This window comes from Benincasa hispida, chromosome 5, assembly GCF_027475165.1.
Source record: "Benincasa hispida cultivar pf3 chromosome 5, pf3_genome.v1.1, whole genome shotgun sequence".
NCBI classification, from domain to species: Eukaryota; Viridiplantae; Streptophyta; class Magnoliopsida; order Cucurbitales; family Cucurbitaceae; genus Benincasa; species Benincasa hispida.
Window position 1 is genome coordinate 54,772,730 of NC_143482.1, and position 20,131 is coordinate 54,792,860.

The following is a 20,131-nucleotide window of genomic DNA, read 5'->3' on the forward strand; positions in this document are numbered from 1 at the left end:
AGAAAGATAATATTAATAAAAGCATCTTAAATACCCATTGTCAAGGAAATATTTGTTGATTCTGCTATTCCACGTTCTTGGCGCTTGTTTCAACCCTTATAGTGCCTTCCTTAATTTCAGGACTTTAACTTCTTGACCTTTCACAACATAGCCAAGAGGTTGTTCTAAGTAGACTTCTTCTTCCAAATATTCATTCAAGAATGCTGATTTGACATCCATTTAAAAGATTTTTCATTTACTTTGAGCAGCAAGTGCAACTAACAACCTTATAGTTTCCAAGCGATCAATGGGAGCAAATACTTCTTCATAATCAATGCCTTTTTTGTGATAATAGTCTTTTGCAACTAATCTTGCCCTATGTCTCTCCACTTCTCCCTTTTTATTTCTTTTTATCTTGAATACCCATTTGACACCTACTGCTTTCTTTTCACTTGGAAGAGTAGAAAGTTCTCATCTATCATTCTTCTTTACAGCCTTTATCTCTTCATCCATAGCAATCTTCCATTTTTCATCTTGCGAAGCTTCTTCAAAATTTAAAGGTTCATTGTCACCAAATAGACAAAAAAAGAAAATAAGATTATTAAAACTTTGACTTAACTCTTCAGTTTTATCATATATTTCTCATAAACTTCTCATGCCACGAGGTCCTTGAAAGAAATCAGACATGAGGATTTCCATGAGCAGCAGAATGATCGTTCCAAATCCATTCGAAATTCAACATAAACAATTACAGTCAAGAAACGAAAACTTACAAGTCATGCACAATACGAAATTATATCATGCTTCTAAAATAGTCAAGGGAAAGAACATCATACCTTTGAAGACTCATTATTCAAACTCCCTTGATCACAAACGCTCGTTCAGCCTCCAAGATAGCAACACACGAACGCTCGACACAATGACCACAACATAGCACGATCAACAGAAAACACGAACTCAACGATCTCCAAGATCATGAACCCAATGAACGACCTCCAAAACCTCGAACTCAGTCGAGTTAAGTGAGGACACCACCACAATGGTTACCTTGGTAATCTTGCTGTGAGAATCCAGAAGTGTGGGCTCTGTATGGACTTGGTTAAAGGAAGAGACCGGAGGAATAACAATTGTGTAAATGGTTGAGCAAGTGGGAGATGAGAAAAGTCTATCGTTTAGAAGAAGGTAATCTATCATATACAAAAAGCCTTGTGATCATTTAGCTACGACCAACTGAGTGAACTATCATATAGTGTCACTCCACGATTGTTTAGTCTCTCTTTCAACTATCGTTTTGTGAATCCAATTCACTTGACAGTAAACCGTGAGTTCCTTTACGAGAATAGCAACTCTTCTAAATTTAGGAGAAACATTTTTTTCTTTTATCTCACGGTTACCATAAAACCACTAATAACCTCCCACTCAATTGGTTATTAGATAAAAAGATATAATTATCCAATAATTAATATTATTATAAATATATATGATAACCAACTTAACATATTATATTTATAAACTATAGTTTTAATATTTCATCTCATGAAACATATAAACCATAGTTCTTTTTCTATTTTTATGGTACTTAATGTAAATCTCATTTACATTAATCCTCCACTTGATGTATCTCATACATCACACTGATCATATCATATATAATCGGATTTCCTCTTGTCAATTTGAACATTTCAAATCAACATCAAGAACTGATTCTCAACTTGAATTCATTGAGCTACCAAGGGAACCTTATGGATCTGTAGCTTGAAGCTCTAACGGTACGTGAATAACTGTCTAAACTCTTTAGCCACGAGATCCATCATCCGTTAACTGTCAGGCACTCCACTAAAGACTGACAGTTGCACTCTCTTCACTACAAATATATTTTGTGTCCATATCAACCAATCAACAGTGCGATAACCCTTCACAAATCGCTCGTAAGTACAGTTAGGAAAATTACCGTTATGTCCCTGTAGTTACATCTAACTTCTTAAGTACCACTGATCCCTCTAATGAACATAAGTCATAGTCCTACTATGACTGAGTCCTCTCTTCCAAAGAGAAGTTGTGGCCATTATGTTCAAGACCCGAAATCAGCCCTTAAGGGAACAATCTATCTACTTACCCCTACTTCGGGGAAGGAGTGAATTCCATATTGTGTAATTGAGTTTCCAACTCCCAGATCAGACAAATTCCCAAAAAGGTAGGCATGTTAAGTTAGCAATCTGACCACTCTCACCCATATTAATCAAAGGACCGCCCTCAAAGGCAGAAGTTCCCAAAACACTCAGGATTGATGTCATGTCACCTATGGTTGTTTAGGTGAGATGTAAGTGAAGTAAATCAGATACGAGGATTTCCATGAGCAGCGGAAGGATCTTTCCAAATTAAAATCATATATGAACATTACAATTACAATCACAAACGAAAACATACGGTTATGCATAAGACAAAAATTATAGCATACTTTACTATAGATCAAGGTCAAGCATTAACAAACCTTTGTAGACTCGTCTTCCAATTCCTTGATAACAAACGCTCGATCAAAACAACACACGAACGTTCGTCCAACACAATCGCTACACTGCATGATCACAGGGAACTCGAATAAAGCGATTGCCAAGGTCATGAATACCCCGAACACAATGAACGGCCTCCACAGAACCTCGACTTTGTCAAGTTGAGTATGACACCACCAAGAAGGTTACCTTGGTATTCTTGGTGTGAGAATCTAGAGGGTGGGCTCTGTGTGGACTTGGTTTGAGGTAGAAAACTGGAGGAAGAACAATCGTGTAAATAATTGAGCAAGTGAGAGATAGAATAGCCTATCGTATAGTTCAATGCCCAATCATTTCGGAAAAGCTATGCGATCGACTAGCAAAAGCTATGCGATCGTTTAGCTCATCGTCTAGCTGAGTGCCTATCATGTAAGAACACTCCACGATTGTTTAGCTAACTGCAAGCTGTCGTTTAGTAAATCTGATTTACTTGACAACTATCTGTGAGTAATTTCCTAGAGAGGAAATCTCAAATTAACAACTTAGCAAATCTTATTTCTTACTAAAATTAGGAAAATATTTTTCCTTTTATCTCACGGTTACCATAAAACTACCAATAACCTCCCACTCAATTGATTATTAGAGAAAAAGAAATCATTATCCACTAATTAATATTATTATAAATATAAATGATAATTAACTTACCATAATATATTTATACCCTATAGTTTTAATATTTCATCTCATGAAACATACAAACCATAGCTCTTTGTCTATTCCATGGCACTTAATATAAATCTCATTTACATTAATCCTCCACTTGATGTATCTCATACACCATACCGAACATATCATATATAATCTAATTACCTTTTGTCAATTTGAACAATTTAAATCAACACCAAGAACTGATCCTCAACTTGAATCCATTGAGCTACCAAGGGGACCTTATAGGCCTGTAGCTCGAAGCTCTAATGGTACGTACATAACTGATTAAACTCTTTAGTCATGGGATCCGCCATCCGTTAACTGCCAGGTACTTCACTAGAGACCAACAGCTAAACTTTCCTTACTACAGATATATTATGTGTCCATCTTAACCAATCAACAAAGTGACAACCCTTCACAGATCGCTCGTAGTACAACTCGGCCAATAACCGTTATGCCGCTGTAATTACATCTAACTTCTTAAGTATCACTGATCCCTCTAATGAACATATGTCATAGTTCTACTATGACTGAGTCCTCTCTTCCAAAAAGAAGCTGTGACCACTATGTTCAAGCCCCAGAATCAGCCCTTAAGGGAGTAATCTATCTACTTACCCTTGCTTCGGGGAAGGAGTGAATTTCATCTTGTGTATTGAGTCCCCAACTCTCAAATCAGACAAGTCCCCAAAAAGGTAGGTATGTTGAGTTGGCAATCTGGCCACTCTCACCTATACTAATCAAAGGACAGCCCTCAAAGGTAGGAGTTTCCAAAACACTTAGGATTGAGGTCGTGTTACCTGTGGTCGTTTATGTGAGATTTAAGTCTCTAGTATCAACGGTGTTATATACAGAGATGAATCATCTCGTGGTCTGGTCTTATATAAACTCTTTGTATAGGACACCCTCATGTCTTCACATGAATGGTAAGGATCTACCATCTGTAGTAGTTTACAACACTTGCAAACCTCTACAAAGCGAGACGTATCTATAGTGTCACCAGGATCAGGTATCCCACCTTAATCCTTATACTACAGACCTATTTAGGTTATCACCTAAGGCATGATCTACTTGTATATCTCACATACATGCTTAAGTTTACATAAGATAACCATGGAGCTTTGTTTATTGGATATAAGTAAATGTCATAATGAAATAACAATTATTTTATTCATAAAACAATGTGTATAATTACAAACAATGAGACTCTGAGAGAATTAAGACCCCAATCTCAATAGTAAGTCTCAAGCAACAGCGTTATATAAAGAGACTAGTCATCTCGTGGTCCGGTCTTATACAAACTCTTTGTATAGGACACCCCCACTCGCACGTCTCCACATGAATGGTCATAATCTACCATCTTTAGTAGTTCACAACACTTGTAACACTTGTAAACCTCTACAAAGCGGGTCGTATCTGTAGTGCGACCAGGATCAGGTATCCCTCCTTAATCCTTATACTACAAACCTTTTTAGGTTATCACTTAAGGCATGATCCACTTGTATATCTCATATATATGCTTAAGTTTACATACAATAACCATGGAGCTTTGTTTATTGGATATGAGTAAATGCCAAATAAAATAACTTTTATTTATAACAATGTGTACAATTTACGAACTACGAGACTCTGGGAGAATTAGGACCCCAATCCCAATAGTCCTTCACTTGAGCTTGCAGATGATGAAGGTGTGCTTTGTTGTGGAGTGATTGGCGACGTTGGTGGTGTTGATGGAGAATAGACTTATCATCATCATTAGGAAAAGATAAAAACTTTTAGTCTTTTGGTTCATCATTATAATTTTATTTTGGTTCTTCATTAAACACAACATCTTTGTTTATCATTGTCTTCTTTGTAACAGAATATAAAGCTTGTAGCCTTTTGAGCTTGTATCATAGTCAACAAAAATATGCTTCTCACTTTTATCAGGTATATGCTTTTAATCAGGTATATACGCATAAGTCATACTTCCAAATACTCTCAAATAAGAAATAGATGGTTTTCTTCTTGTCCATGCTTATTGAGGAGTTTTGCTCCACAAGCTTCTAGTAGGAAAACGATTGGCCAAGTACACTGCACATTCGACAGCTTGTTCTAAAAAAAATTTCGGCATCTTCTTACGCTTCAACATGCTTCGAGCCATATTAACTATCGTTTTATCCTTCCTCTAAAGAAAACCATTTCTTTTTTAGGAGTCCATGGAACTGTCATTGGTCGACGAATTCCATTTTCTGCACAAAAATCATTGAATTCATTTGAAGTGAATTCTCCTTTGTTGTATGATCTCAAAGTTTTTATGTAATAATCGCTTTCCTTTTCAATAAGAACTTTAAATCTCTTCGGCATACCAAATCCCTCTGATTTCACCTTGACAAAATAAATTCAACTGTTTTTTGCTGAAATTATCAATAAATAATAAGAAATAATTATTCTTACAGAAATAACTTGGTTTGATCAGTCCTCAAAGATCAGTGTGAACTAACTCTAATGATCTCCTTGCTCTTGAAGATGATTCCTGTGGAAAACTTTTCCTTGATTGCTTGTCATAAAGACAACCTTCACAAAATTGATTTGGATGTTTGACATATGACAGTCTTTTCACCATTTTCTTCATTGCTAATAGTCTCAAGCTACCAAAGTTTAAATGCTCATATCTTAAATGCCAAATCCAAGATGGATCTTTCAAACATGACTTTAAACATTTAGCAACATCAGTTTGAATGTTTAATAAAAACATTCTATTCTTCATAATTTTCACTTTAGTAATAATATTATCACAATTATCCCTTAGACTATAATCCTTCATCAAAATATTATAACCTTTCTCTAAGAGTTATCTCAAACTCAAAATATTGTTCTTCATATCAGACACGTAATAAACATTAGAGATAAACTCATGCTTCTCATTCTTTAAGTTGATCAAAATCTTACCTTTTCCTTTAACAGGAATTTTTGTGGCATCCCCAAATATGATACTACCATCAACGAATTCATCAAGTTCAAAGAACATCGACTTACATCCACACATGTGATTGCTTACGCCACTATCAAGATACCATGCATTGTTTTTACATGGTTTTTCACCTTTGCATGCTAGAGGCAAAGATGACTCACCTCTTTCTTCATCTTTCTCAGCATAATTTGCATTTTTTTCAACTTTGTTTCTACATTTCCAGGAATAATGGCCAAATCTATGACAGTTATAACATTCGATTTGTCTTTTATCATACATCTTTTCATTGTTTGATCTTTCTCCATTTGACCTTGATCAATTTTGTCTTCCATGACCTCTTGATGAATTTGAGTTGGAATTGTTCTCATCAAACTTTCTTTAACCAAAGTTTCCTAGACCTCGACCTCTAAAATTACCACATCCATGATTACTACCACGTCCTCAACTCTGATGCATTTTTCTTGGCTATCTTCTTTATCTCTCAACTACAACTTTGACTAAAAAAGTTGATCAGATATTTGTTTTCTCTTCTTGAGAAGCTTCTCTTCATGGGCATGTAAAGAAATCATAAGTTGATGAATGGATATTGTACTCAAATCTTTTGGTTCTTCGATAGCATAAATGATGAAATTGAACTTTTCATCTAATTAACGAAGTATATTTTCTACTACTTGCTCGTCACCATATCTTTTCATTTCATTTACTACTGCTGGAAATCTTGAAGTATAATATGAAATCGATTCAGACTCCTTCATATAATCTAATATTGATTCAGACTCCTTCATATGTAGTGATTCATAATCACCTCTCAATTTTTGAAGGCAAACCTTCTTGACTCGATTTACTCCTTTTTAAGTATTCTCCAAAATTTGTCATGCTTGATGTGCAATAGTTGCTCTAGAAATATTCTCAAATTTTGGATCGTCAATGGGTCGATGAATAATGATGAGACTAAAAGGATGTCTGAACACCCGAAGCGGAAGCGGGTCGTAATCCCAATTTAATTTTACAAAATGTTTAATTACAAAGGATAGAAACTAGGGAATTACATTCAAGTTAAGCATGTTGTAAAACAGAAATTGAAGAGAAATCAAAAGGGCAAAGAATTCACTAACCCTTAAGGCCAAACCCTCACTATTCACGAACTCTTCATTCTCTCACAAACTCACAAACACACGAAATTACAGTAATGAATATTCGAACACCATCACGAGGCTATCTCGATATTCTCAACATTGAGAATCGATTGAGAGTTGTGGGCTTCAATTATTAATTTTGAGAGGGATGAGGGATTGAATTTGAAAGAAAATGATTCACAAAACTGTTCTGTATTCTAAAAAGAAACTCAAAGAAGGAAGAAGATTTCTGTATATCCTATGTAAAACTAATTTCACGGGAAAACATGAGAGAGTGGGTTGAGGGAGTTACAATAACTCCCTCCCCAATTTTAGATTAATTTCAAAATTAAAATAATCAAATTATTGAATTTTTAATTAATAATTAATAATTAATAATTTATATATACATATCGTGTTCAATTTATTTTTTCTCAAATAAAAACTTTATATCATAATGTATCAAATACATTATATTCATTATATCTCATATAATTAATTTTATATTAATTATATCTTCAATTTATTTTTTCTCAAATAAAAACTTTATATCATAATGTATCAAATACATTATATTCATTATATCTCATATAATTAATTTTATATTAATTATATCTCATATAAATAATTTTATATTAATTATATCTCATATAATTAATTCCCTCTATTCATTTGAACAATTCAAATTTATCGAAAATTAATTTGATTCTCATTAATCCCAATTGAGCTAATGAAAGGACCTTATGGACCTATAGATTGAAGCTCCAATGGTACTTGATTAATTAATTAAACTTTTAAATTAACCAATTTTCATTAATTTTCGGTCACTCCACTAAAGACCGATAACTGCACTCTTCGCACTACATATATATTTTGTATCCATTGGATATAACCAATCAATGGCACGTTAACCCTTCACAAATTGTGCGTAAGTACAGTTAGGCCAAAATTACCGTTTTGCCCCCTATAGTTACATCTAACTCCTTAGTACCATTGATTCCTCTAATGAACAGTAAGTTATAGTCCAACTATAACCGAATCCCTTTCAGGCTAGGAGAGGTTGTGGCGCCACATTGTTCAAACCCCGAAATCAACCCTTAAAGGAGCAATTTCTCTACTTGCCTTACCCTAACACTAGGGAATGAGTGAATTCCTTCTTGTATAGCTGTGTTCCCAGCTCCTCAATCAGACAAATTCCCAAAATGGTAGGCATATTGAGTTGGAAAAAATGGTCACTCTCACCCATGCAAATCAAATGATCTCTTTCATAGGCAGGAGTTCATACTCAGGATTTAGGTCAAGTCACCCATGGTCATCCTGGTGAAATGTAAAGTCTCTTCTAACAACACTATTATATAGCAAACTATTCAGTTCGCCGTCCGGTCTTATACAAACTCTTTGTATAGAATACCTCCACTCACATGTCCCCACATGAATGATTAGGATCAGATCATTTGTAGCATTTTATAATAATTGTAACAACTACAAAGCGAGTTGTATTCGTAGTGTCTCCAGGATAAGGTGCCCAGCCTTATTCATATACTACAGACCTTTCAAATCATCACTTAAACATGATCCATCTTTATGTCTCCACATACATGTTTAAGTTACAGCAGATAACCTTAGATCTTAGTTTATTGGCTTTTAGGTTAATGCAAATAAATTTCGAATAAAATACTTCTTATTTTATTAGATAAATAAATTGTTTGTACAAATATAATTACAAACTACAACCCCAACAAAGAGCTTTTTGGTCTTTCTTTCTTGTATTTTGTAAAGCCTATCGTTGAGCTTGATTTAGAGCCGCATCACTTTCTGGTTTTTCATAACCATTACTAACAATGTCCCATACATCTTGTGAATCAAGTAGAGTTTTCATACGAATACACCGATGCTACAATTTTCTTTTGTAAGTTGAGGTACTTGAAAGGGAACCAAATTGTTATTTGCATTTGCAAAACTAGTTCTTGTATTTCAAACTCCAAACTCGAGCTCTGATACCACTTTGATGAAAATTTGTGAGACTCACAAATAAATAATCAACAAAAGATTATTTGAGAGAAAACAATAACACTTTGTTTGAAAAACTCTTCAAACTTAGTTTACACCTTGTATTCAATTCTCTTTGTGTATTCTTAATTCTTTATACACTTGATTGCATCAACAATGTAAATGTCAATTCTATTTATAGGATTGTCATGGGCAAATTTAAATACATAACTCACACCCTAATTAAACATACATGAAACAATTAAAGTCTTATACTTAATTCATGTGAAACTCTACTAAATTAACTCTTACATTAACATAATTAACTCTCATCCTTTAATTTTGCCAACTCTCATAAATTAATTCATCTATAACTTATCTAATTAAAACATGTTTAATTTTCCAACATTGTATTCTTTTATGGGTTAATTAAGAATTTTGTGAAGTTTTGAGAACTTGACTGCATCATGAAAACTTTTTGCTCTATGCTAACTAATGAATTGTACTGAAAGTCAATTTTCCTCAAAACCTTGCACAAAATTATGCATTTTCTATTTTTTGTGTTGTTCATGTAAAATTCTAAACTGCAATGTAACTAATGCTCTAAAATTTCCTTCCTCAGTAAATTTTGAAGCATTACTTTTAAGTTATAACTAAAATGTAAGTGAATGTGAAGCAAAATTTCCCTAGGATGAGGACCTTCTTCAGATATTAATAGACATTATTTAATGAAAAATCAAGGTTAAATGGGTAAATTTTAAAACCTAGAGACAAAAATTAAAACAAAACTCAAATCTCAAATGTTAACATTTTGAAATCTAGAATTAAATTGAAACCAAAATCAAAATTTAAATATCAAATTTATAACATTTTGGAATCTAGAGACCAAATAAAATCTGAACCGAAAACCTAGGGAAATATTTCTCCCTTTATATTATCAGTTATCCATAATCATTTTCTTGGTGTCTTAGATCCTGATACTTGTTGGTTTTGTCCTTGAAAATTTACAGAATTGTTAAGGGATTTTCTCACAAGAATTAATATTGCCATTTTTATAATTGATTTCAGTAGGTTGGTTGAAATGCTGGTTCTTTTTTCGTGAATCATTTGCATTTATTTCTAACATCCTTGTTTTCAGATTATGGCTCTGTTGGAGAATTTATAAATGCCAATGACAACAGCTTCTGTGACATTGAGGCTTTTTGGAATTCGACACTTACCCTCTTTCCGTGATGGATCTAGGATTTTAGGTAAGGAAAGGCACAAGTTAATATAAATATAATTTTGGACGTATAGATATAATATTGAAATCATATAATATTGTCAAAACGAGCAAAACTAACGACATATGAATAATGACACATCTCCAATTTCGTGTTAGGGGACACGACTTTATATAAAATTAAAATTTTAGCTCATTCACGTCTCAATTTGTGTATATAGTTCCTAAACTTATAAAAATATATATAGTAAACCACGACATCTCTATTGTGTTTCTAATATGTGATACCAAACATTTTTTTTTTTCTAAAAAGAATAATATAACTATTCGCTATTTCAAAATTGAAAATCTAAAGGTCAATTAGAAAAAAAAACAATAATTTTGTCTATTACAATAGTTAATTTTTAAGCATTTTTTATATTTTATTAGATTTTTAGATGCGAAATTGAAAGTTTATATATCTGTTAGACATTTTCAAGAGGCTTATTAAAGTTAAAACTGAAAGTTTAGATATTTATTAGTCATAATATTAAAAACTAAAAAGATTGAGAAGAATTTTGAAATTTGCTTGTGAATGCTATGTACTTATATCTTGACGATGAAAGGAGGATTTATCTTATAACTTTAATTTTGAAATTAATTAAAATAAATATATACCTAAGTAATGTGAATCTAAAAATTATGCAAAAATGATGAGCAATAATAGAAGGTTGTTATGATTTGAGAGTAAAAATAAAGGCGGAAAAGAATATTGAGTAAAAGAAATTACTAGTCGTTTTTTTCTTCTTTAAAACTTTTGATAAGGAGCCCACCAGAAACTTTAAGCTAAAGATTTTTTCTTTTGAAAATTCTTAAATTTCTTTTTTTATTATTATCTTACATTCCTAACGCAACACAGAATTTGAAGAATTCGATTTTAAAATAAATTCAATTTTAAAAGTGTATCAGAGAAGATTCAAATCCATGGCCAATACGATGAGAGTGTGCCACACACCGCCATGCTACCTTAATGTTTAGGTAAATGTGATCAGTATGTATATACACACAAAGTACTTAAAAATTTAGGGTAAAATGCACTTTTCGTATTTGAAATTTGGGATTAATGTATATTTGGTCCTTGAAGTTTCAAAAGTGACACTTTAATCCTTCAGGTTTTCAAAATGATTTTAAATGATCTCTTGTTTAACTTTAACCTAACGGAATGGTAATTAGATTAGATCATTATTTCCTGACTTGGATAGATTGGCATGTTATTTTGTTTGATGATGTGGCAAATAAACTTAAAAATTAAACAAGTAAAATATAATATATATTGAAAATAGTGAAAAATCTTTTGGAAAGTTTTACAAAATGACCCATCTCTGAAAAACTTTTCTATGAATAACCTCTTCCTAACAACTTACTTATGACTGACCTTTTTGCCCATGTAAAATATCAATTTTACCCCCAATTTTTTTTATAAAAAGAACTCTCCAAACCACACTGTGAAGGATCATTCACTCCACTTTTTCACTTACATCTCCCACTGTGCAATTTTGCCTCTCATTTTCTCTCTCGTACCTGACTTGTCGTTTCCCATCTTCATCCGAGCGTTTGGTCACCTTCTCGCCGATTGTTTGTACACATTTTCCACCGTCGCCGATCTCTAAAAGGTATCTGACTCTTCTCCTTGAATGCATGTTGATCTTCGTTTAGGATTCTAATCGGTCATTTAGGGTTTGCTAAGGGTTCGCGCCTACCTTTTGTTAAATGATCTCTCAACTTTTGTTAAATGGTCGTGTATTTGTTCTTAAGAGATCCTTGAGATAATCCTAGGTGAGAGTTTAGTATTCTTAAACGATCAGTTAGAAAAATGTAAGCAATCGTTTAGACAAAATGTGTGATCGTTTAGTTTTGTTTATGCGATCACTTAGTTCTTTGTAATGTGATTGTTTAGTTGTTTGTTACGCGATCGTTTAGATATTTGTAATGCGATCGTTTAGTTGTTTGTTACGCGATTGTTTAGGTATTTGTACCATGTAGTTATTTGTTACATGATCATTTAGTTGTTTGTTATCCCATCATTTTGTTTTCTATTACGCGATCGCTTAATTATGTGATATGCGATAGTTTAGTTTTTATTATGCAATCATTTAGTTGTTTTAGGCGATCGTTTATTTATTGTGATAATGTATACATTTATTACAGGTTGCTAAGATGGCCATCCTTGCTGAGAAATATTTTCTTGCTATAGTTTCTTGCCAAGTCCACAAAACTGCGTTGATTATTAAGAATAAGTTGACAGATGAGCAAATGAAAATGTTTAGGACAACGGCCTTTGGTCCACTATTGGACGTAGATCTTGTATTTGAGAAACTTTTTCACCATTTTTTGTTGAGGAAAATAACATATGTGAACTCAGACGTTATATCATTCAACATACTGGGAAAAAAGGTAACATTCTCCCAAGACGATTTTAATCTGATAACTGGGTTATGGCCAACCAAGGAAATAGTAGAAAGAGAAACAAGCAGTGAAAGACTGCAACAATTCATTCTTGAACCGAATGACCCAAATGATAAGGATAGTTCTTGCAAGGATGTGGAGAATGCGTTCGAGAAGTTCACTTTTACAAACAATTAAGATGTCGTCAAGGTTGCATTAGCATTATTCATCGAAACGGTGATGATTGGAAAAGACAAGAAAACCCAATTCGATATGAAGATTTTTGGGATTGTCGATGACCTTGAAGTTTTAAGACATTAGGACTGGTCGTCTGTCTTTTTCAAACGTATATTGAATAGCATGAAGACTATCGTGCGTGGGAAGAAGGAAGCACATGAGAGAAAGAAAGCAGAAAATGCTCATCATGCCTCATATTATTGTATAAAGGGATTTACACTTGCATTCTAGGTATGTACTTTTATTTCCATTTTACATTATTCTGTGTGTTAATACTGTATGTGTAACAAAGCTCCCATATTATAGGTTTGGGCTTACGAAATTTTATCCATGTCAAATAAGTTCATATAGCCACCAAAGTCAGCAAGGCTTCAATTCCTAGAATTCTTAAACGGATTTGTTCTCGTGCTCCATCTTATAAATCGTTGAGTAAGATTGTGTTTCAGTTCAAAAAAGTAAGTAACCGATCGCTTAGTAATCGTTGGCATCTATCATAGTTTTGTGAATTCTGACTTACTCGTTCGCTTATGTACAGACTATTGTTTTGACGAGACTTATATCGAGCATAGAGGAGATAAGGTACAAGGAGGATCGGTTGGAAGGACTCGATGTGATCCATGATGTTGAAGGAAGAAGGATTTAGGAGATTGAGGGGTATGATCACTCTCTCGATACCCATGAGTCCTTTGGGGGGGCATGATGGGTTCGACCCGCATGTCAGGGAGCAAAAACACCCTCCATTCGATGAACCCCATGTTGGTGAGCAATATTAGCATGTAACTAAGCATCGTGCCATAGAGCTCAAATCACGTAGCCAGGTTTAAACTAACCAGGAGAGGTGTAAGAGGGGACATGATGAATCATCAAATACGCAAGTTCTCAAAACATCATCATTCCAAATCCTACAGAGTTCTTAGGGAGGAAATTAAAGAAATTCGCACAGATTTGACGAACTTGATTATCGTGGTTCGTCAGATGGGTGATATCTTTACTGTTCAGCATCATCTGATGGGCCAATAGCTGAACGAAATAAAGTTGTTAGTCCATCGTCTATATGGGGTATCCTGAACGATATTCTGGAAAATCCTAAGCGATCGTTTGGAAAATCCTAAACGATTGTTTGGATATTTATAAACGAAAAATCTTAAACGATCGCTTATATAATCATGTTGATCACTTCTTTACTTGTATATTTTGTGTGATTTGTTCAGGACAACAATGAAGGGACTCATGACGATAATAATATTGACGGTAATGATGATGATGGTAATCATGAAAGGACTCGCGATGATGGTAATAATAATTTTTAAGCATTTTTTATATTTTATTAGATTTTTAGATACTAAATTGAAAGTTTATATATTTATTAGACATTTTTAGGACGCTTATTAAAGTTAAAATTGAAATTTTAGATATTTGTTAGTCATAATATTAAAAACTAAAAAAATTGGAAAGAAATTGAAATTTACTTGTAAATATTATGATATCTATCCATGAAGAAAAATTCATCTTATAACTTTAACTTTGAAATTAATTAAAATAAATATATACTAAGTAATGTGAATCTGAAAATTATGTAAAAAAGATTAACAATACCTTTTCAATAGCGTTATGATTTGAGAGTAAAAATATAGGTTGAAAAAAGTATTGAGTAAAAGAAATTACTAGTTTTTTCTTCTTTTAAATTTTTGTTAAGGTGCTCGCTAAAAAAATTTAAGTTAGACGCTTTTTTTAAAAAAAAAAAAGAAAAAAACTTAACTTTCTTTTTTATTATTATCCTAAATACCTTAAAAAAAATGAACTACACGACAATAATGCACCATACAATTTCAAGAATTCGATTTTAAAAGTGTATCATAGAAGATCCAAACCCATGATCAATATAATGAGAGTGTGCCTCTCACGACTACACTACCTTAATATTGTTTTTGTTTATACATATCTTTATAAAGTACTTAAAATTTAAGACAAAATGTACTTTTGATCTCTAAGATTTGGGATTGATGTTTATTTAGTTCTTGAGGTTTGAAAAGTGACATTTTAAACCCTCGAGTTTTTAAGATGATTTTAAATGGTCTCCTCATTTAACTTTAACCTAACGAAATGGTGATTAGATCGTTATTTTTTGACTTAAACAGATTGACATGTCGTTTTGTTTGAATATGTGGCAAATAAACATAAAAATAAAAATCAAACAAGCAAGTACAATATAATATATTAAATATATTGAAAAATAATTTCTTTCCCATTGTTCATTCCTTCTGCCCACCTCTCTGCACCTTCGAGTTCATGGCAACACCACTCCTCTTTGTCAATCGTCCGTTGTTGACTTGCCTTTTAAAGTGGATGTGAACAGTGGAATTTTTTATTTCCTCGACCATAGACCTTTTGAATCTAATAGCCCCATAATTATTGATTCTCGCCACCAGTGCTAAAATGTTTTGTGGGCGGCTTCGACTGCTTCCATTGCAATGGAATAATTTGTATTCAATTAATTTGTCAAAGAAACAAAGCCTGGGTTTCAAATTAATGCTTTTCAACCTTTTATGTCCCAAGAATGTGAAAGTCAGAGGCCAAAGTGTCACTTGTAAACCTCTAAGAATCAAATAGACATCAATCTCAAAACTCAGAGATCGAAAGTGCATTTTGTCCTAAATTTTAAGTACTTTATAAAGATATGTATATACAAAAACTGGTAAGTCAAGAGAGGACATATGCCCCCCTGACCCTACGTGGATTCGTCGGTGCTCTCTCTTATATTCTGTAGCATAAAGCTGAGTCTCAAGATTGGGGTCAAGGGAAGGGACATGAAAGTGAGTCTTTCAAATTCATGATATCAAATAGACTGATTTTGTCATCCTTCATTCTTAACATCATTGAGACATAGAGGTAAAACGTATTGTCCCCCTTGAGGTAGGATGGACCCAGGACACAACTTGAATACAATGAAACATAATGGTTGTACAAATTTGCATGTTGTGGTCATATGCCCAAACGAGTTTGAAACTTGTTTGAGAATGTTCAAAACGTTGTTGTTTGTTGGAGCTATTCGTAAAAGTCACTTGAGAAAAGTACATAAAAAGGTAGAGCCGAAATGGTTAACTGGTTCTATCATCCATGACACGACTTATTATTCTCCTAATGCTAAGTTCATTGTTAGTACTAGTAAAAATTCACTCTCAAGTTTATTCAATATAGTTTTGATTTGACATCATTCTTTTATTTCTTTAGCCGTGTCAAATTATGCCGCTGTGAAGAACAATCAAGATTGTAGAACTGCTGTAATTTCAAATGAGTATGTCAAAGAAGCAATAGCTTGAGGGCGGTTCATGGACAGCTAGATTGCAAACGAGTACATGGGAGTATCAAAGGTGGAAAATAACAGAAAAGATGCAATGGCTTGAGGGCTGCATCTGGCAAGAGAAGTACTGGCACCAACTGAAAAATATTAAGGCAGGTGCTTATGTGGAAAGGCAGCCAAGGGGATGAACGGGAGAATTTAGGCGCATTCGTCGGAGTGCTAGAAGCAGGCAAATATCAGCAAGGAAGATTAAGTTCAGCTCCAAGGGAAGTCATCCTGAAGAAACCATCAATGAGGCATCAAAATTATCTCAGGACAACAATCAAGAATGGGTGATGACCAGAACATTAGAATGCTACAACAAAGTGATGAAAGTCCAGGCAGTTCTGATGGGTTGCTTTCCATTGATGACAATGGTGGAGTTGAATATGATGATATGCTGGTAGATGACCGTACTCGATCCCGACAACTATCTACCGGCTAGCCAAAGTTACGAAATGGATGAAAACTTAGAAGATGAACTCTCTCATGATGGAGAGGGGTATTAGTAATACCATGGATGAAGAAGACAGAGTATAACCTTCCTGATAATGGAGAGAGGGGCAATGTTGAACAATATATGAATAGGGGGGTACAATGAAGAAAATAACAGGAGATTAGAGGGATAATATGGTACCAGAAGAGATACAATCTGCCTCCTCAGATTACAGCTACTAAAACATGATTAGAAAATCTAAATATTTAAGGCTATGTGTTCTGCCTCATCTTAATAGGAAGTTGATAGACACCTGGGAACTAATGTAATGTCATTGTAACATATCATCCTGCACATCTTTGATTAATGAGGATATGTACGTTTCCTAACAAGAGAAAAGACTTGTTCATTGATTACACTCGGTCAACTTCTACTGAATAGCTTCATTATCCACCACAATGAATGTACTCCGCACTTTTTTCAAAAATATGAAATAACTAAAATTAGTTCTACAGAATTTCAGAATTCTCATAGCCTGAGCTCTCCAGCGATTGAATGTTGATACAAATGATGGCAAGCATTCACCTAATTTAGGTAAAAAAAAAAAAATCACTGCATGGCTAAAGAATTGATTTGTTGTTGCCCTAAGGAAATATATTTACGAACATAAAGTTAATGAATTCCTTAAATACAAAAACAAGATGGCCCCATTTTAGCAAAATTTTCAAACACTGTATTCGCAAATGAGTGGTTCCTGGGTTGATTACAGAAAACCAAGCCAACAAATCAAAATATTACTGACCCAAGAGTTTCTTGATCCCAGCCTTCTGCTCTGTAGTCAGCCTTGATGGGAACTTGATGTTAAATTTGATTCTCAAGTTCCCCTTCTTTGTTGGATCTTTCTGCATAGGCATTCCTTCTCTTGGGACGACCTCCTCGTAGCTTGGATTTACGACATTATTGATTGGGATCGTTAGACTTCTCCCATCCAAGGTGGTGAGATGGACAGTGTAACCAGTCAATGCCTCGGCTAGCGATATCTTCTGTGTGATAATTAGGTCGTTTCCATCACGTGTGAACACGCTGTGTGGTTTCTCATCGATGATGAAAACAAGATCTGCAGGTATTACATTAGGCTGCTCATTCCCTTTCTCAGGAAATGTGATCTTTGTTCCTTTCTTCCAACCTGGTTTAATATCAATCGTTAAGATCTCTTCCACTGGTACAATCTTCCTGGATATACAAAACGAACAGAACAGAGAAAGAAAACAGTGAGATGGATAAGTGTATCATAGAGAGAATATGAGGGGAAAACATGCAACTTCAAATGAACATTGAATCCACAAAAGGAACTAAATTTGGAAGCTATCCCACATACTTCAATCTTCCTATATATACAAGACGAACGGGAGATAGAGAGAGGAGGGGGATGGATGAGTGTATTATAGGGAGAATAAGAGGGGCAAATATGCAGCTTCAAATGAACATTGAATCCACAGAAGGAACTGAATTTGGATGCTATCCCAAATATTACATGACACCGACATGTAAATGTTGCATCCACTGAACAAAAGTTCTTTTTCCTACATAGCAAGAAACAAAGAATTTACCCTGTTTGCAAACGTAACAGACAACTAGCCAAACTTATCCACAAGACCAAATATTCAAGAGTGAATAACAACAATACTGAGTAAACGGTAGAATTCTTGAAGCTGAAGACCACAAATTACTTATCCACGGACACAAATACTATCAAACAACATTTCCATTTAGGAAATGGAAAAGAACAGTCATTTTTTATGATTAAAGGACAATACTTTCAAACTTTTCAAAAGTTGAAGTCAAGTTAATAGAAGGTATTGATCAAGCAGGTGCATGCAATCAAATCTGTAGAAGTAAAGCAAAGAAAGATGATTACCCGGTCGTGTCTGAAACTTCTCTAGATATTTTCATTTTCTTGGTTGTTCCTTTGTACAAATCTTCAAGGCTACAAGGCAATCTATTCTCAATTGGAGGAGCTTTACGAGAAGCAGCTTGGTGGTTCATGGATCCTCCCCCACTTTCCCTAAAAGATGTAAATATATCATCACCAAAAATGCTACTTGAAAACCTTGGTCCCCCTCCCATTCCTCCAAATGGGTTCGAAGACCCAAAAAATTCCGCATAAATATCTTCAGCATTTCGTGGATTGAATCTAAATGTTGATGACCGGTCGCCGGTGGAAAAGAATGAAGCTCCACCAGGACCACCAGCGTCAGGCGGCGGCACCTGACCCTTTAAACCCTCTTCACCGTATTGGTCATATATCTCTTTCTTCTGGGGGTCGCTAAGAACCTAAATGCAACATCCAAACAGAACCAAATCTAACATGAGGTAATCGAGAAATCCAGTAAATTAAACAAGAACAGGGAAGAGGAAGGAATTTCATTAGTATTGAGATTCAATATAAGACATAACAGAGAAACCCCATGTCAATTTCAACGCCGTTAAGTCTGAGAATCTGATAGATCGATCTGAACAAGGTCAGGCGATTACCATTCAGATAAGAGAGGGAGAAAGGGATGAAAGACGAACCTCATAAGCTTCAGAGATCTGCTTGAATTTGGCTTCGGCTTCTTTCTTGTTATTTGGGTTCTTGTCGGGATGCCATTTCATGGCGAGCTTCCTGTAAGCCTTCTTCAAATCATCATCTTTGGCATTGCGATCAACTTGTAAAACCTTGTAATAGTCAATTCCCATTGCCCCTTTCACTATCCTTCTTCTTTCTCCTCTTCCTCCTTTCTGGCGATGATTTTCTGCGAGTTTTCAGGTGGGATTTTGGGCATAGAAGCTCTAATGGTTCGATTGAGCAAACTCTGTAGAAAGTTCCAGAAATTATCCTTCAGCGACCTTCCTTCAAACCCAAAAATTAGGGTTTTTTATTTCACACAACCAAAAAAACAAAAAACAAAAGTAAAAATCTTTTTTTAAACGTATAGGAGACATTTAGGGTAAGAAGTTGATTATTATACTCGTTATTATAGTTGGATTTTAATAGTTTGCATTTAGGATGTAGATCATTTTAGTTTGAGTTATAATAGTATGTGTTTAAGATGTAAACTATTTTAGTTTTAGAAAGAAATAGTAAACACTGTTAGCAAAGAATAAAAAATAATGATGAATGTAAAATAATAAAAACGGTAGGACATAATAAATATTAGCAAATTGGGTTTTGAAATAGTGTTTATTGTAGCTAATTAGGG

The 20,131-nt window shown here is 34.0% G+C and overlaps 2 protein-coding genes across 2 annotated transcripts; both read right to left on the minus strand.

Moving 5' to 3' along the window:
• Positions 1-6,006: 6,006 nt before the first annotated feature.
• On the minus strand, positions 6,007-12,131 carry LOC150036256 (uncharacterized). Its single transcript, XM_090313611.1, has 2 exons — positions 12,013-12,131; positions 6,007-6,337 (listed from the first exon to the last, which is right to left on the minus strand). Exons 1-2 carry the CDS (start codon positions 12,129-12,131, stop codon positions 6,007-6,009), a joined length of 450 nt encoding a protein of 149 aa, XP_090169737.1.
• A 5,390-nt stretch (positions 12,132-17,521) lies between these two features.
• Positions 17,522-19,910, minus strand: LOC120078718 (uncharacterized). Its single transcript, XM_039033020.2, has 3 exons — positions 19,464-19,910; positions 18,808-19,223; positions 17,522-18,122 (listed from the first exon to the last, which is right to left on the minus strand). The coding sequence occupies exons 1-3, from the start codon at positions 19,626-19,628 to the stop codon at positions 17,684-17,686; spliced, it is 1,020 nt and encodes a 339-aa protein (XP_038888948.1). The 5' UTR covers positions 19,629-19,910; the 3' UTR covers positions 17,522-17,683.
• Between the last annotated feature and the right edge of the window lie 221 nt (positions 19,911-20,131).

Coding starts and splice junctions, on each gene's coding strand:
- LOC120078718 (XM_039033020.2), bottom strand. CDS start 19,628: ATGGGAATTGACTATTACAAGGTTTTACAAGTTGATCGCAATGCCAAA. Junction 19,224..19,463: donor AGATCTCTGAAGCTTATGAG/GTTCGTCTTTCA, acceptor TGTTGCATTTAG/GTTCTTAGCGACCCCCAGAA. Junction 18,123..18,807: donor GAAGTTTCAGACACGACCGG/GTAATCATCTTT, acceptor TTGTATATCCAG/GAAGATTGTACCAGTGGAAG.
- LOC150036256 (XM_090313611.1), bottom strand. CDS start 12,131: ATGCATTCAAGGAGAAGAGTCAGATACCTTTTAGAGATCGGCGACGGT. Junction 6,338..12,012: donor GATGGGAAACGACAAGTCAG/GTACGAGAGAGA, acceptor CTGGAAATGTAG/AAACAAAGTTGAAAAAAATG.